This window comes from Scardinius erythrophthalmus (genome assembly GCF_964197995.2).
Source record: "Scardinius erythrophthalmus genome assembly, chromosome: 22".
NCBI lineage: Eukaryota > Metazoa > Chordata > Actinopteri > Cypriniformes > Leuciscidae > Scardinius > Scardinius erythrophthalmus.
Window position 1 is genome coordinate 607,419 of NC_138242.1, and position 15,368 is coordinate 622,786.

General features: G+C 49.5%; 1 protein-coding gene across 3 annotated transcripts in view; it reads left to right on the forward strand.

The window, feature by feature from the left end:
- Positions 1-15,368, forward strand: part of dnajc13 (DnaJ heat shock protein family (Hsp40) member C13) — a 148,487-nt gene that overhangs the window by 121,760 nt on the left and 11,359 nt on the right. For all 3 annotated transcript variants that reach the window (XM_081353369.1, XM_081353370.1, XM_081353371.1), the window contains 10 exons: positions 185-301; positions 506-683; positions 772-863; positions 951-1,050; positions 1,832-1,906; positions 2,021-2,133; positions 2,262-2,431; positions 11,442-11,484; positions 11,564-11,737; positions 14,963-15,142. In XM_081353369.1, coding sequence (XP_081209495.1) covers positions 185-301; positions 506-683; positions 772-863; positions 951-1,050; positions 1,832-1,906; positions 2,021-2,133; positions 2,262-2,431; positions 11,442-11,484; positions 11,564-11,737; positions 14,963-15,142 — 1,242 coding nt within the window. The remainder of the gene's footprint in view (positions 1-184; positions 302-505; positions 684-771; positions 864-950; positions 1,051-1,831; positions 1,907-2,020; positions 2,134-2,261; positions 2,432-11,441; positions 11,485-11,563; positions 11,738-14,962; positions 15,143-15,368) is intronic.

Here is a 15,368-nt window from a genome sequence, read left to right on the forward strand (position 1 = left end):
TCCTCTCACACTCCTCCTCTCACACTTCTCCTCTTACACTCCTCATCTCACACTCCTCTTCACACACTCCTCCTCACACACTCCTCCTCTCACACTCCTCCTCTCACACTTCTCATCTTACACTCCTCATCTCACACAGAGCTCAGTTTCTCCTCTCTATCTCTTTGTGTGTGTGTGTGTGTAGGGCGAGTGTGATAAGAACTTCGGATCAGAGTTCTTGTTCAGTGAACACGGGAAGGAGCTGATCGTGGGAGAGATCTTCATCCGGGTATATAACGAGCAGCCTACGTTTCCCCTGGAGGTGAGAGAGCATTAGTGTTCCTGAGTCTCTTCTGCTCACAAACACAGCATTTATTTTACATAGTCTTTTGTAACATTATAAATATCTTTACTGTCACTTCTGATCAATTTAATGCGTCCTTGATGAATGGAAGTGTTCATTTCCAAAGTCTGAATTTAAAGCTGTGTGTGTGCCTGTTGAGCGCTGTACTCTCTCTCCCGTTAGTATCCGAAGGCACTGGCGTCGAGTCTGCTGGATTACGTGGGCTCTCAGGCGCAGTACTTGCACACACTCCTGGCCATGACCCAGGCCAGCAAAGTGGAGTCGCAGCATCACGCTCAGAGACTGCGCTGGGCCGAGATGGCTCTCGAAGCTCTCCGTAACGTCATCAAGAACAACACAGGTGCTCGAGCGAGGAGGATCTCTGTGACGGTTCCTGTAGGATCAGTGTGTTTAACCTGTGCTGTGTGTGTGTGTGTGTGGCTCTGCAGGCTCTGAGACTGAGTGCATCGGACACTTCAAGCTGCTCTTTTCTCTGCTGAGGGTTCACGGTGCCGGGAAGGTCCAACAGCTCGCTCTGGAGGTGCGCATGTCCTGCAACACACACGTCTCACACACCGCTGTGATTAGCCACTGTCTCTGTTCTCATCTGCTTGTGCTTTAACTGTAGGTGGTGAACACCGTCACATCAAACCAGGACTGTGTCATTAACATCGCAGAATCACTAGTTCTTCCCAATCTACTGGTGCTGCTGCACTCCTTACCTTCCAGTAAGACTTCTGAAACATCCAAAGACTCGACGTGGACTCGACATGAAATCGACATATAATGATTAATACAATGACATTATTATATTTTTATATACCTCCTTATACATATTCTTTCATAAGTCTATTTAAGCTATTTACACAATTTTTATTTAATTTGGCTATATAAAGCACTTTGAATTATGATTGTGTATGAAATGTGCTGTGTAAATAAATGTGGCTTTATCTTAATAGTTCAATTGGGCATAAAATCCACAATAAACAGTTTTTATAGCAGTTTTATGTGACTTTTTCTATGATAATGTTTATGACTATTTAATCATAGGATATATTTCTATAATTATGGTACATTTATTTTTTATATTATTTATGAATATTTATTTATAAAATAAAGTCCTAAAACTTTAATAAATATTTTTCATATTTAAAAAAATATAGTCCCATAATTATGGTAAATATTTTTCATTATTTAAAACATGTATAAATGTCTCATAACTTTGGAAAATGTATATGTAAAATATTTATGAATATCTATTTATAAAATATAGTCCTAAAACTATTGTAAATATTTTTAATAATTAACAAATATATATGAATCTTATTTAAAAAATATAGTCCTAAACCTATAGTAAATATTTTTTATGTGTACAAATATTTATGAATATGGTAAATATTTTTTATATTTCAATTGAATTTCAAATATGAAAAATGAAAATTGATTTATTCATGAAAGCCCTGACTCGTGCTCCTGTCCGACTGATTGCTGTGTTTCTTCTCTCTGCAGGCCGACAGCTGGTGCTGGAGACGCTTTACGCTCTGACCTCCAACACAAAGATCATCACAGAGGCCATGAACAAAGGTCAGCGTGACATCATTTCCTGTAGGAATACCCCAATAGCAGATTTTCTCTGTGAATCCCTTAGATGGTTTAGTCACTGCAGCTGTGTGTGACCTCTGACCTCTCTCCTCTCAGGTGCGCTGATCTACCTGTTAGATCTGTTCTGTAACTCCACCCACCCTCAGGTGCGCACACAGACCGCAGAGCTCTTCTCCAAGATGACCTCAGACAAGCTGGTGGGACCCAAGGTGAGACTGTGGCTGTGTGGAGACTTTAGCGTAGGAGCAGCACTGCTTCCTTCTCCTGTGTTTCTGATCATAGATGTGATTATTACCCGTAACTCTCTGCCTGCGCTGAGTGTCGAGTGTTCCCACAGGTGCGTCTGACCCTGGTGCGCTTCTTGCCGGCCGTGTTCATGGACGCTATGCGGGACAATCCCGAGGCGGCTGTGCACATATTCGAGGGAACGCATGAGAACCCGGAGCTGATCTGGAACGACAGCTCGAGAGAGACGGTCTCCACCACCGTCAGAGAGATGATGCTGGAGTGAGTTATCCAACATCACACTATCCTCATTCCCTGATCACTCCTCCTGCTGGAGTGAGTTATCCTAGATCACACTATCCTCATTCCCTGATCACTCCTCCTGCTGGAGTTAGCTATCCTACATCACACTATCCTCATTCCCTGATCACTCCTCCTGCTGGAGTGAGTTATCCTACATCACACTATCCTCATTCCCTGATCACTCCTCCTGCTGGAGTGAGTTATCCAACATCACACTATCCTCATTCCCTGATCACTCCTCCTGCTGGAGTGAGTTATCCTAGATCACACTATCCTCATTCCCTGATCACTCCTCCTGCTGGAGTGAGCTATCCTACATCACACTATCCTCATTCCCTGATCACTCCTCCTGCTGGAGTGAGTTATTCCACATCACACTATCCTCATTCCCTGATCACTCCTCCTGCTGGAGTGAGTTATCCTACATCACACTATCCTCATTCCCTGATCACTCCTCCTGCTGGAGTGAGTTATCCTACATCACACTATCCTCATTCCCTGATCACTCCTCCTGCTGGAGTGAGCTATCCTACATCACACTATCCTCATTCCCTGATCACTCCTCCTGCTGGAGTGAGCTATCCTACATCACGCTATCCTCATTCCCTGATCACTCCTCCTGCTGGAGTGAGTTATCCCTCATTCCCTGACCACTCCTCCTGCTGGAGTGAGCTATCCTACATCACGATATCCTCATTCCCTGATCACTCCTCCTGCTGGAGTGAGTTATCCTACATCACACTATCCTCATTCCCTGATCACTCCTCCTGCTGGAGTGAGTTATCCTACATCACGCTATCCTCATTCCCTGATCACTCCTCCTGCTGGAGTGAGTTATCCTACATCACACTATCCTCATTCCCTGATCACTCCTCCTGCTGGAGTGAGCTATCCTACATCACGCTATCCTCATTCCCTGATCACTCCTCCTGCTGGAGTGAGCTATCCTACATCACGATATCCTCATTCCCTGATCACTCCTCCTGCTGGAGTGAGTTATTCCACATCACACTATCCTCATTCCCTGATCACTCCTCCTGCTGGAGTGAGTTATCCTACATCACACTATCCTCATTCCCTGATCACTCTTCCTACTGGAGTGAGCTATCCTACATCACACTATCCTCATTCCCTGATCACTCCTCCTGCTGGAGTGAGCTATCCTATATTACACTCTCCTCATTCCCTGATCACTCCTCCTGCTGGAGTGAGCTATCCTATATTACACTATCCTCATTCCCTGATCACTCCTCCTGCTGGAGTGAGTTATTCCACATCACACTATCCTCATTCCCTGATCACTCCTCCTGCTGGAGTGAGTTATCCTAGATCACACTATCCTCATTCCCTGATCACTCCTCCTGCTGGAGTGAGCTATCCTATATTACACTATCCTCATTCCCTGATCACTCCTCCTGCTGGAGTGAGTTATCCTACATCACACTATCCTCATTCCCTGATCACTCCTCCTGCTGGAGTGAGCTATCCTACATCACACTATCCTCATTCCCTGATCACTCCTCCTGCTGGAGTGAGTTATCCTAGATCACACTATCCTCATTCCCTGATCACTCCTCCTGCTGGAGTGAGCTATCCTATATTACACTATCCTCATTCCCTGATCACTCCTCCTGCTGGAGTGAGTTATCCTACATCACACTATCCTCATTCCCTGATCACTCCTCCTGCTGGAGTGAGTTATCCTAGATCACACTATCCTCATTCCCTGATCACTCCTCCTGCTGGAGTGAGCTATCCTATATTACACTATCCTCATTCCCTGATCACTCCTCCTGCTGGAGTGAGTTATCCTACATCACACTATCCTCATTCCCTGATCACTCCTCCTGCTGGAGTGAGTTATCCCTCATTCCCTGATCACTCCTCCTGCTGGAGTGAGCTATCCTACATCACACTATCCTCATTCCCTGATCACTCCTCCTGCTGGAGTGAGCTATCCTACATCACACTATCCTCATTCCCTGATCACTCCTCCTGCTGGAGTGAGCTATCCTATATTACACTATCCTCATTCCCTGATCACTCCTCCTGCTGGAGTGAGTTATTCCACATCACACTATCCTCATTCCCTGATCACTCCTCCTGCTGGAGTGAGTTATCCTACATCACACTATCCTCATTCCCTGATCACTCTTCCTACTGGAGTGAGCTATCCTACATCACACTATCCTCATTCCCTGATCACTCCTCCTGCTGGAGTGAGTTATCCTAGATCACACTATCCTCATTCCCTGATCACTCCTCCTGCTGGAGTGAGTTATCCCTCATTTCCTGATCACTCCTCCTGCTGGAGTGAGTTATCCTATATTACACTATCCTCATTCCCTGATCACTCCTCCTGCTGGAGTGAGTTATTCCACATCACACTATCCTCATTCCCTGATCACTCCTCCTGCTGGAGTGAGTTATCCTATATTACACTATCCTCATTCCCTGATCACTCCTCCTGCTGGAGTAAGTTATTCCACATCACACTATCCTCATTCCCTGATCACTCCTCCTGCTGGAGTGAGTTATCCTATATTACACTATCCTCATTCCCTGATCACTCCTCCTGCTGGAGTGAGTTATTCCACATCACACTATCCTCATTCCCTGATCACTCCTCCTGCTGGAGTGAGTTATCCTACATCACACTATCCTCATTCCCTGATCACTCCTCCTGCTGGAGTGAGCTATCCTACATCACACTATCCTCATTCCCTGATCACTCCTCCTGCTGGAGTGAGTTATCCTATATTACACTATCCTCATTCCCTGATCACTCCTCCTGCTGGAGTGAGTTATCTTATATTACACTATCCTCATTCCCTGATCACTCCTCCTGCTGGAGTGAGTTATTCCACATCACACTATCCTCATTCCCTGATCACTCCTCCTGCTGGAGTGAGTTATCCTACATCACACTATCCTCATTCCCTGATCACTCCTCCTGCTGGAGTGAGTTATTCCACATCACACTATCCTCATTCCCTGATCACTCCTCCTGCTGGAGTGAGTTATCCCTCATTCCCTGATCACTCCTCCTGCTGGAGTGAGCTATCCTACATCACACTATCCTCATTCCCTGATCACTCCTCCTGCTGGAGTTAGCTATCCTACATCACACTATCCTCATTCCCTGATCACTCCTCCTGCTGGAGTGAGTTATTCCACATCACACTATCCTCATTCCCTGATCACTCCTCCTGCTGGAGTGAGTTATCCCTCATTTCCTGATCACTCCTCCTGCTGGAGTGAGTTATCCTATATTACACTATCCTCATTCCCTGATCACTCCTCCTGCTGGAGTGAGTTATTCCACATCACACTATCCTCATTCCCTGATCACTCCTCCTGCTGGAGTGAGTTATCCTATATTACACTATCCTCATTCCCTGATCACTCCTCCTGCTGGAGTGAGCTATCCTACATCACACTATCCTCATTCCCTGATCACTCCTCCTGCTGGAGTGAGTTATCCTACATCACAATATCCTCATTCCCTGATCACTCCTCCTGCTGGAGTGAGTTATCCTACATCACACTATCCTCATTCCCTGATCACTCCTCCTGCTGGAGTGAGTTATCCCTCATTTCCTGATCACTCCTCCTGCTGGAGTGAGTTATCCTATATTACACTATCCTCATTCGCTGATCACTCCTCCTGCTGGAGTGAGTTATTCCACATCACACTATCCTCATTCCCTGATCACTCCTCCTGCTGGAGTGAGTTATCCCTCATTTCCTGATCACTCCTCCTGCTGGAGTGAGTTATCCTATATTACACTATCCTCATTCCCTGATCACTCCTCCTGCTGGAGTGAGTTATTCCACATCACACTATCCTCATTCCCTGATCACTCCTCCTGCTGGAGTGAGTTATCCTATATTACACTATCCTCATTCCCTGATCACTCCTCCTGCTGGAGTGAGCTATCCTACATCACACTATCCTCATTCCCTGATCACTCCTCTTGCTGGAGTGAGTTATCCTACATCACACTATCCTCGTTCCCTGATCACTCCTCCTGCTGGAGTGAGTTATCCTACTTCACACTATCCTCATTCCCTGATCACTCCTCCTGCTGGAGTGAGTTATCCCTCATTCCCTGATCACTCCTCCTGCTGGAGTGAGCTATCCTACATCACACTATCCTCATTCCCTGATCACTCCTCCTGCTGGAGTTAGCTATCCTAAATCACACTATCCTCATTCCCTGATCACTCCTCCTGCTGGAGTGAGTTATTCCACATCACACTATCCTCATTCCCTGATCACTCCTCCTACTGGAGTGAGTTATCCCTCATTTCCTGATCACTCCTCCTGCTGGAGTGAGCTATCCTACATCACGATATCCTCATTCCCTGATCACTCCTCCTGCTGGAGTGAGTTATTCCACATCACACTATCCTCATTCCCTGATCACTCCTCCTGCTGGAGTGAGTTATCCTACATCACACTATCCTCATTCCCTGATCACTCCACCTGCTGGAGTGAGTTATTCCACATCACACTATCCTCATTCCCTGATCACTCCTCCTGCTGCTGGAGTGAGTTATCCTACATCACACTATCCTCATTCCCTGATCACTCCTCCTGCTGGAGTGAGCTATCCTACTTCACGCTATCCTCATTCCCTGATCACTCCTCCTGCTGGAGTGAGCTATCCTACATCACGCTATCCTCATTCCCTGATCACTCCTCCTGCTGGAGTGAGTTATCCTACATCACACTATCCTCATTCCCTGATCACTCCTCCTGCTGGAGTGAGTTATCCCTCATTCCCTGATCACTCCTCCTGCTGGAGTGAGCTATCCTACATCACACTATCCTCATTCCCTGATCACTCCTCCTGCTGGAGTGAGCTATCCTACTTCACGCTATCCTCATTCCCTGATCACTCCTCCTGCTGGAGTGAGCTATCCTACATCACGCTATCCTCATTCCCTGATCACTCCTCCTGCTGGAGTGAGTTATCCTACATCACGCTATCCTCATTCCCTGATCACTCCTCCTGCTGGAGTGAGCTATCCTACATCACACTATCCTCATTCCCTGATCACTCCTCCTGCTGGAGTGAGTTATCCCTCATTCCCTGATCACTCCTCCTGCTGGAGTGAGCTATCCTACATCACACTATCCTCATTCCCTGATCACTCCTCCTGCTGGGGTGAGCTATCCTACATCACACTATCCTCATTCCCTGATCACTCCTCCTGCTGGAGTGAGTTATTCCACATCACACTATCCTCATTCCCTGATCACTCCTCCTGCTGGAGTGAGCTATCCTACATCACACTATCCTCATTCCCTGATCACTCCTCCTGCTGGAGTGAGCTATCCTACATCACACTATCCTCATTCCCTGATCACTCCTCCTGCTGGAGTGAGTTATCCTACATCACACTATCCTCATTCCCTGATCACTCCTCCTGCTGGAGTGAGTTATCCTACATCACACTATCCTCATTCCCTGATCACTCCTCCTGCTGGAGTGAGCTATCCTATATTACACTATCCTCATTCCCTGATCACTCCTCCTGCTGGAGTGAGTTATCCTATATTACACTATCCTCATTCCCTGATCACTCCTCCTGCTGGAGTGAGTTATTCCACATCACACTATCCTCATTCCCTGATCACTCCTCCTGCTTGAGTGAGTTATCCTATATTACACTATCCTCATTCCCTGATCACTCCTCCTTCTGGAGTGAGTTATTCCACATCACACTATCCTCATTCCCTGATCACTCCTCCTGCTGGAGTGAGCTATCCTATATTACACTATCCTCATTCCCTGATCACTCCTCCTGCTGGAGTGAGTTATCCTATATTACACTATCCTCATTCCCTGATCACTCCTCCTGCTGGAGTGAGTTATTCCACATCACACTATCCTCATTCCCTGATCACTCCTCCTGCTGGAGTGAGTTATCCCTCATTTCCTGATCACTCCTCCTGCTGGAGTGAGTTATTCCACATCACACTATCCTCATTCCCTGATCACTCCTCCTGCTGGAGTGAGCTATCCTACATCACGATATCCTCATTCCCTGATCACTCCTCCTGCTGGAGTGAGTTATCCTACATCACACTATCCTCGTTCCCTGATCACTCCTCCTGCTGGAGTGAGTTATCCTACTTCACACTATCCTCATTCCCTGATCACTCCTCCTGCTGGAGTGAGTTATCCCTCATTCCCTGATCACTCCTCCTGCTGGAGTGAGCTATCCTACATCACACTATCCTCATTCCCTGATCACTCCTCCTGCTGGAGTTAGCTATCCTAAATCACACTATCCTCATTCCCTGATCACTCCTCCTGCTGGAGTGAGTTATTCCACATCACACTATCCTCATTCCCTGATCACTCCTCCTGCTGGAGTGAGTTATCCTATATTACACTATCCTCATTCCCTGATCACTCCTCCTGCTGGAGTGAGTTATTCCACATCACACTATCCTCATTCCCTGATCACTCCTCCTGCTGGAGTGAGTTATCCTATATTACACTATCCTCATTCCCTGATCACTCCTCCTGCTGGAGTGAGCTATCCTACATCACACTATCCTCATATCCTGATCACTCCTCCTGCTGGAGTGAGTTATCCTACATCACACTATCCTCGTTCCCTGATCACTCCTCCTGCTGGAGTGAGTTATCCTACTTCACACTATCCTCATTCCCTGATCACTCCTCCTGCTGGAGTGAGTTATCCCTCATTCCCTGATCACTCCTCCTGCTGGAGTGAGCTATCCTACATCACACTATCCTCATTCCCTGATCACTCCTCCTGCTGGAGTTAGCTATCCTAAATCACACTATCCTCATTCCCTGATCACTCCTCCTGCTGGAGTGAGTTATTCCACATCACACTATCCTCATTCCCTGATCACTCCTCCTGCTGGAGTGAGCTATCCTACATCACGATATCCTCATTCCCTGATCACTCCTCCTGCTGGAGTGAGTTATTCCACATCACACTATCCTCATTCCCTGATCACTCCTCCTGCTGGAGTGAGTTATCCTACATCACACTATCCTCATTCCCTGATCACTCCTCCTGCTGGAGTGAGTTATTCCACATCACACTATCCTCATTCCCTGATCACTCCTCCTGCTGGAGTGAGTTATCCTACATCACACTATCCTCATTCCCTGATCACTCCTCCTGCTGGAGTGAGCTATCCTACTTCACGCTATCCTCATTCCCTGATCACTCATCCTGCTGGAGTGAGCTATCCTACATCACGCTATCCTCATTCCCTGATCACTCCTCCTGCTGGAGTGAGTTATCCTACATCACACTATCCTCATTCCCTGATCACTCCTCCTGCTGGAGTGAGTTATCCCTCATTCCCTGATCACTCCTCCTGCTGGAGTGAGCTATCCTACATCACACTATCCTCATTCCCTGATCACTCCTCCTGCTGGAGTGAGCTATCCTACTTCACGCTATCCTCATTCCCTGATCACTCCTCCTGCTGGAGTGAGCTATCCTACATCACGCTATCCTCATTCCCTGATCACTCCTCCTGCTGGAGTGAGTTATCCTACATCACGCTATCCTCATTCCCTGATCACTCCTCCTGCTGGAGTGAGCTATCCTACATCACACTATCCTCATTCCCTGATCTCTCCTCCTGCTGGAGTGAGTTATCCCTCATTCCCTGATCACTCCTCCTGCTGGAGTGAGCTATCCTACATCACACTATCCTCATTCCCTGATCACTCCTCCTGCTGGGGTGAGCTATCCTACATCACACTATCCTCATTCCCTGATCACTCCTCCTGCTGGAGTGAGTTATCCTACATCACACTATCCTCGTTCCCTGATCACTCCTCCTGCTGGAGTGAGTTATCCTACTTCACACTATCCTCATTCCCTGATCACTCCTCCTGCTGGAGTGAGTTATCCCTCATTCCCTGATCACTCCTCCTGCTGGAGTGAGCTATCCTACATCACACTATCCTCATTCCCTGATCACTCCTCCTGCTGGGGTGAGCTATCCTACATCACACTATCCTCATTCCCTGATCACTCCTCCTGCTGGAGTGAGTTATTCCACATCACACTATCCTCATTCCCTGATCACTCCTCCTGCTGGAGTGAGCTATCCTACATCACACTATCCTCATTCCCTGATCACTCCTCCTGCTGGAGTGAGCTATCCTACATCACACTATCCTCATTCCCTGATCACTCCTCCTGCTGGAGTGAGTTATCCTACATCACACTATCCTCATTCCCTGATCACTCCTCCTGCTGGAGTGAGTTATCCTACATCACACTATCCTCATTCCCTGATCACTCCTCCTGCTGGAGTGAGCTATCCTATATTACACTATCCTCATTCCCTGATCACTCCTCCTGCTGGAGTGAGGTATCCTATATTACACTATCCTCATTCCCTGATCACTCCTCCTGCTGGAGTGAGTTATTCCACATCACACTATCCTCATTCCCTGATCACTCCTCCTGCTTGAGTGAGTTATCCTATATTACACTATCCTCATTCCCTGATCACTCCTCCTTCTGGAGTGAGTTATTCCACATCACACTATCCTCATTCCCTGATCACTCCTCCTGCTGGAGTGAGCTATCCTACATCACACTATCCTCATTCCCTGATCACTCCTCCTGCTGGATTGAGCTATCCTACATCACACTATCCTCATTCCCTGATCACTCCTCCTGCTGGAGTGAGTTATCCTATATTACACTATCCTCATTCCCTGATCACTCCTCCTGCTGGAGTGAGTTATCCTACATCACACTATCCTCATTCCCTGATCACTCCTCCTGCTGGAGTGAGTTATCCTACATCACACTATCCTCATTCCCTGATCACTCCTCCTGCTGGAGTGAGTTATCCTACTTCACACTATCCTCATTCCCTGATCACTCCTCCTGCTGGAGTGAGTTATCCCTCATTCCCTGATCACTCCTCCTGCTGCTCATTGACTCTTCTTCCTTTCCTCAGGCATTTTAAGCAGCAGAAAGACAATCCTGATGTCAACTGGAAGGTGAGTTTTTTTGTGTCGGAATTTAGTTTTAGTCATGAATTATCATTATTTTTGATAATTTAATTTGTGTGCGTCTCAGCTGCCGGAGGAGTTCTCTGTGGCGTACGGAGCGGGACAGGGAGAGCTCGAGGTCGGGGGAGTGTTTCTGCGCATCTTCATCGCTCAGCCCGGATGGGTTCTGCGGAAGCCCAGAGAGTTCCTGGTGTCGTTGATGGACACTCTGACGGCACTGCTGGAGAAGAACAACCCCAGTGTGAGTGTGACTACAGAGACGGGTGTGTTCTCCTGACGGGTGTGTGTACGGCTGTGTTCTCCTGACGGGTGTGTGTACGGCTGTGTTCTCCTGACGGGTGTGTGTACGGGTGTGTTCTCCTGACGGGTGTGTGTACGGCTGTGTTCTCCTGACGGGTGTGTGTACGGCTGTGTTCTCCTGACGGGTGTGTGTACGGCTGTGTTCTCCTGACGGGTGTGTGTACGGGTGTGTTCTCCTGACGGCTGTGTTCTCCTGACGGGTGTGTGTACGGCTGTTTTCTCCTGACGGGTGTGTACGGGTGTGTTCTCCTGACGGCTGTGTTCTCCTGACGAGTGTGTGTACGGGTGTGTTCTCCTGACGAGTGTGTGCACGGCTGTGTTCTCCTGACGGGTGTGTGTACGGCTGTGTTCTCCTGACGGGTGTGTGTACGGGTGTGTTCTCCTGACGGGTGTGTGTACGGGTGTGTTCTCCTGACGGGTGTGTGCACGGCTGTGTTCTCCTGACGGGTGTGTGTACGGGTGTGTTCTCCTGACGAGTGTGTGTACGGGTGTGTTCTCCTGACGGGTGTGTGTACGGGTGTGTTCTCCTGACGGGTGTGTGTACGGGTGTGTTCTCCTGACGGGTGTGTGTACGGCTGTGTTCTCCTGACGGGTGTGTGTACGGGTGTGTTCTCCTGACGGGTGTGTGCACGGCTGTGTTCTCCTGACGAGTGTGTGTACGGGTGTGTTCTCCTGACGGGTGTGTGTACGGGTGTGTTCTCCTGACGGGTGTTTGCACGGCTGTGTTCTCCTGACGGGTGTGTGCACGGCTGTGTTCTCCTGACGAGTGTGTGTACTGGTGTGTTCTCCTGACGGGTGTGTGCACGGGTGTGTTCTCCTGACGGGTGTGTGCACGGGTGTGTTCTCCTGACGGGTGTGTGTACGGCTGTGTTCTCCTGACGTGTGTGCACGGGTGTGTTCTCCTGACGGGTGTGTGTACGGCTGTGTTCTCCTGACGGGTGTGTGTACGGGTGTGTTCTCCTGACAGGTTGTGTGTACAGTTGTGTTCTCCTGACGGGTGTGTGTACAGGTGTGTTCTCCTGATGGGTGTGTGTTCGGGTGTGTGTACACCTGTGTTCTCCTGACCGGTGTGTGTACGGGTGTGTTCTCCTGACGAGTGTTTGTACGGGTGTGTTCTCCTGACGGGTGTGTGTACGGCTGTGTTCTCCTGACGGGTGTGTGTACGGGTGTGTTCTCCTAACGGATGTGTGCACGGGTGTGTTCTCCTGATGGGTGTGTGTACGGCTGTGTTCTCCTGATGGGTGTGTGTACGGGTGTGTTCTCCTAACGGGTGTATGTACGTGTGTGTTCTCCTGACGGGTGTGTGCACGGCTGTGTTCTCCTGACGGGTGTGTGCACGGCTGTGTTCTCCTGACGGGTGTGTGCACGGGTGTGTTCTCCTGACGGGTGTGTGTACGGGTGTGTTCTCCTGACGGGTGTGTGTACGGGTGTGTTCTCCTGACGGGTGTGTGTACGGGTGTGTTCTCCTGACGGGTGTGTGCACGGCTGTGTTCTCCTGATGAGTGTGTGTACGGGTGTGTTCTCCTGACGGGTGTGTGTACGGGTGTGTTCTCCTGATGGGTGTGTGCACGGCTGTGTTCTCCTGACGGGTGTGTGTACGGGTGTGTTCTCCTGACGGGTGTGTGTACGGCTGTGTTCGGGTGTGACGAGTGAGAACACAGCTGTGTTCTCCTGACGGGTGTGTGTACGGGTGTGTTCTCCTGATGGGTGTGTGCACGGCTGTGTTCTCCTGACGGGTGTGTGTACGGGTGTGTTCTCCTGACGGATGTGTGTACGGCTGTGTTCTCCTGACGGGTGTGTGCACGGCTGTGTTCTCCTGACCGGTGTGTGTACGGGTGTGTTCTCCTGATGGGTGTGTGTACGGCTGTGTTCTCCTGACGTGTGTGCACGGGTGTGTTCTCCTGACGGGTGTGTGTACGGCTGTGTTCTCCTGACGGGTGTGTGTACGGGTGTGTTCTCCTGACGGGTGTGTGCACGGGTGTGTTCTCCTGACGGGTGTGTGCACGGGTGTGTTCTCCTGAAGGGTTGTGTGTACAGTTGTGTTCTCCTGACGGGTGTGTGTACAGGTGTGTTCTCTTGATGGGTATGTGTTCGGGTGTGTGTACGCCTGTGTTCTCCTGACGGGTGTGTGTACGGGTGAACACACACACAGAGAACACACCCGTACACACACCCGTCAGGAGAACACACCCGTACACACACTCCTGACGAGTGTGTGTACGGGTGTGTTCTCTTGACAGGTGTGTGTACGGCTGTGTGTACGGGTGTGTTCTCCTGACGGGTGTGTGCACGGCTGTGTTCTCCTGACGTGTGTGCACGGGTGTGTTCTCCTGACGGGTGTGTGTACGGGTGTGTTCTCCTGACGGGTGTGTGTACGGGTGTGTTCTCCTGATGGGTGTGTGCACGGCTGTGTTCTCCTGACGCGGTGTGTACGGGTGTGTTCTCCTGACGGGTGTGTGTACGGCTGTGTTCTCCTAATGGGTGTGTGTACGGCTGTGTTCTCCTGATGGGTGTGTGTACGGGTGTGTTCTCCTAACGGGTGTGTGCACGGCTGTGTTCTCCTGACGGGTGCGTGTACGGCTGTGTTCTCCTGACGGGTGCGTGTACGGCTGTGTTCTCCTGACGGGTGTGTGCACGGCTGTGTTCTCCTGACGGGTGTGTGCACGGGTATGTTCTCCTGACGGGTGTGTGTACGGGTGTGTTCTCCTGACGGGTGTGTGCACGGGTATGTTCTCCTGACGGGTGTGTGTACGGGTGTGTTCTCCTGACGGGTGTGTGTATGGGTGTGTTCTCCTGACGGGTGTGTGTATGGGTGTGTTCTCCTGACGGGTGTGTGTACGGCTGTGTTCTCCTGACGGGTGTGTGCACGGCTGTGTTCTCCTGACGGGTGTGTGTACGGCTGTGTTCTCCTGACGGGTGTGTGTACGGCTGTGTTCTCCTGACGGGTGTGTGTACGGGTGTGTTCTCCTAACGGATGTCTGCACGGGTGTGTTCTCCTGATGGGTGTGTGTACGGCTGTGTTCTCCTGATGGATGTGTGTACGGGTGTGTTCTCCTAACGGGTGTATGTACGTGTGTGTTCTCCTGACGGGTGTGTGCACGGCTGTGTTCTCCTGACGGGTGTGTGCACGGCTGTGTTCTCCTGACCGGGTGTGTGTTCTCCTCAGGGCGAGGCGCTGGAGACAGTCACCACCGCAGCAGTGTGTCTCTTCAGCACACACACTCAGCTGGCGGATCAGGTGCCTCCTCTCGGGCATCTCCCGCGGGTGCTGACGGCGCTCGCACACAAGAACAACGCTGTGCCCAAGAGTGCCATCAGACTCATACACGTGCTGTCAGACAACGAGGTGCTGCACACACATACACGCTCACACTTTCACACACACACACACACACACACACACACACACACACACGCTCACACACAAGCTCTCATACTCTCTCACACACACACACACACACACACACACACACACGCGCTCACACTCTCTCTCTCTCACACACACACACAGCTTGTTTCTGCCACGCAATACATACATAAAGGTTATTGAGACTTTTTATCTCACAATTCTA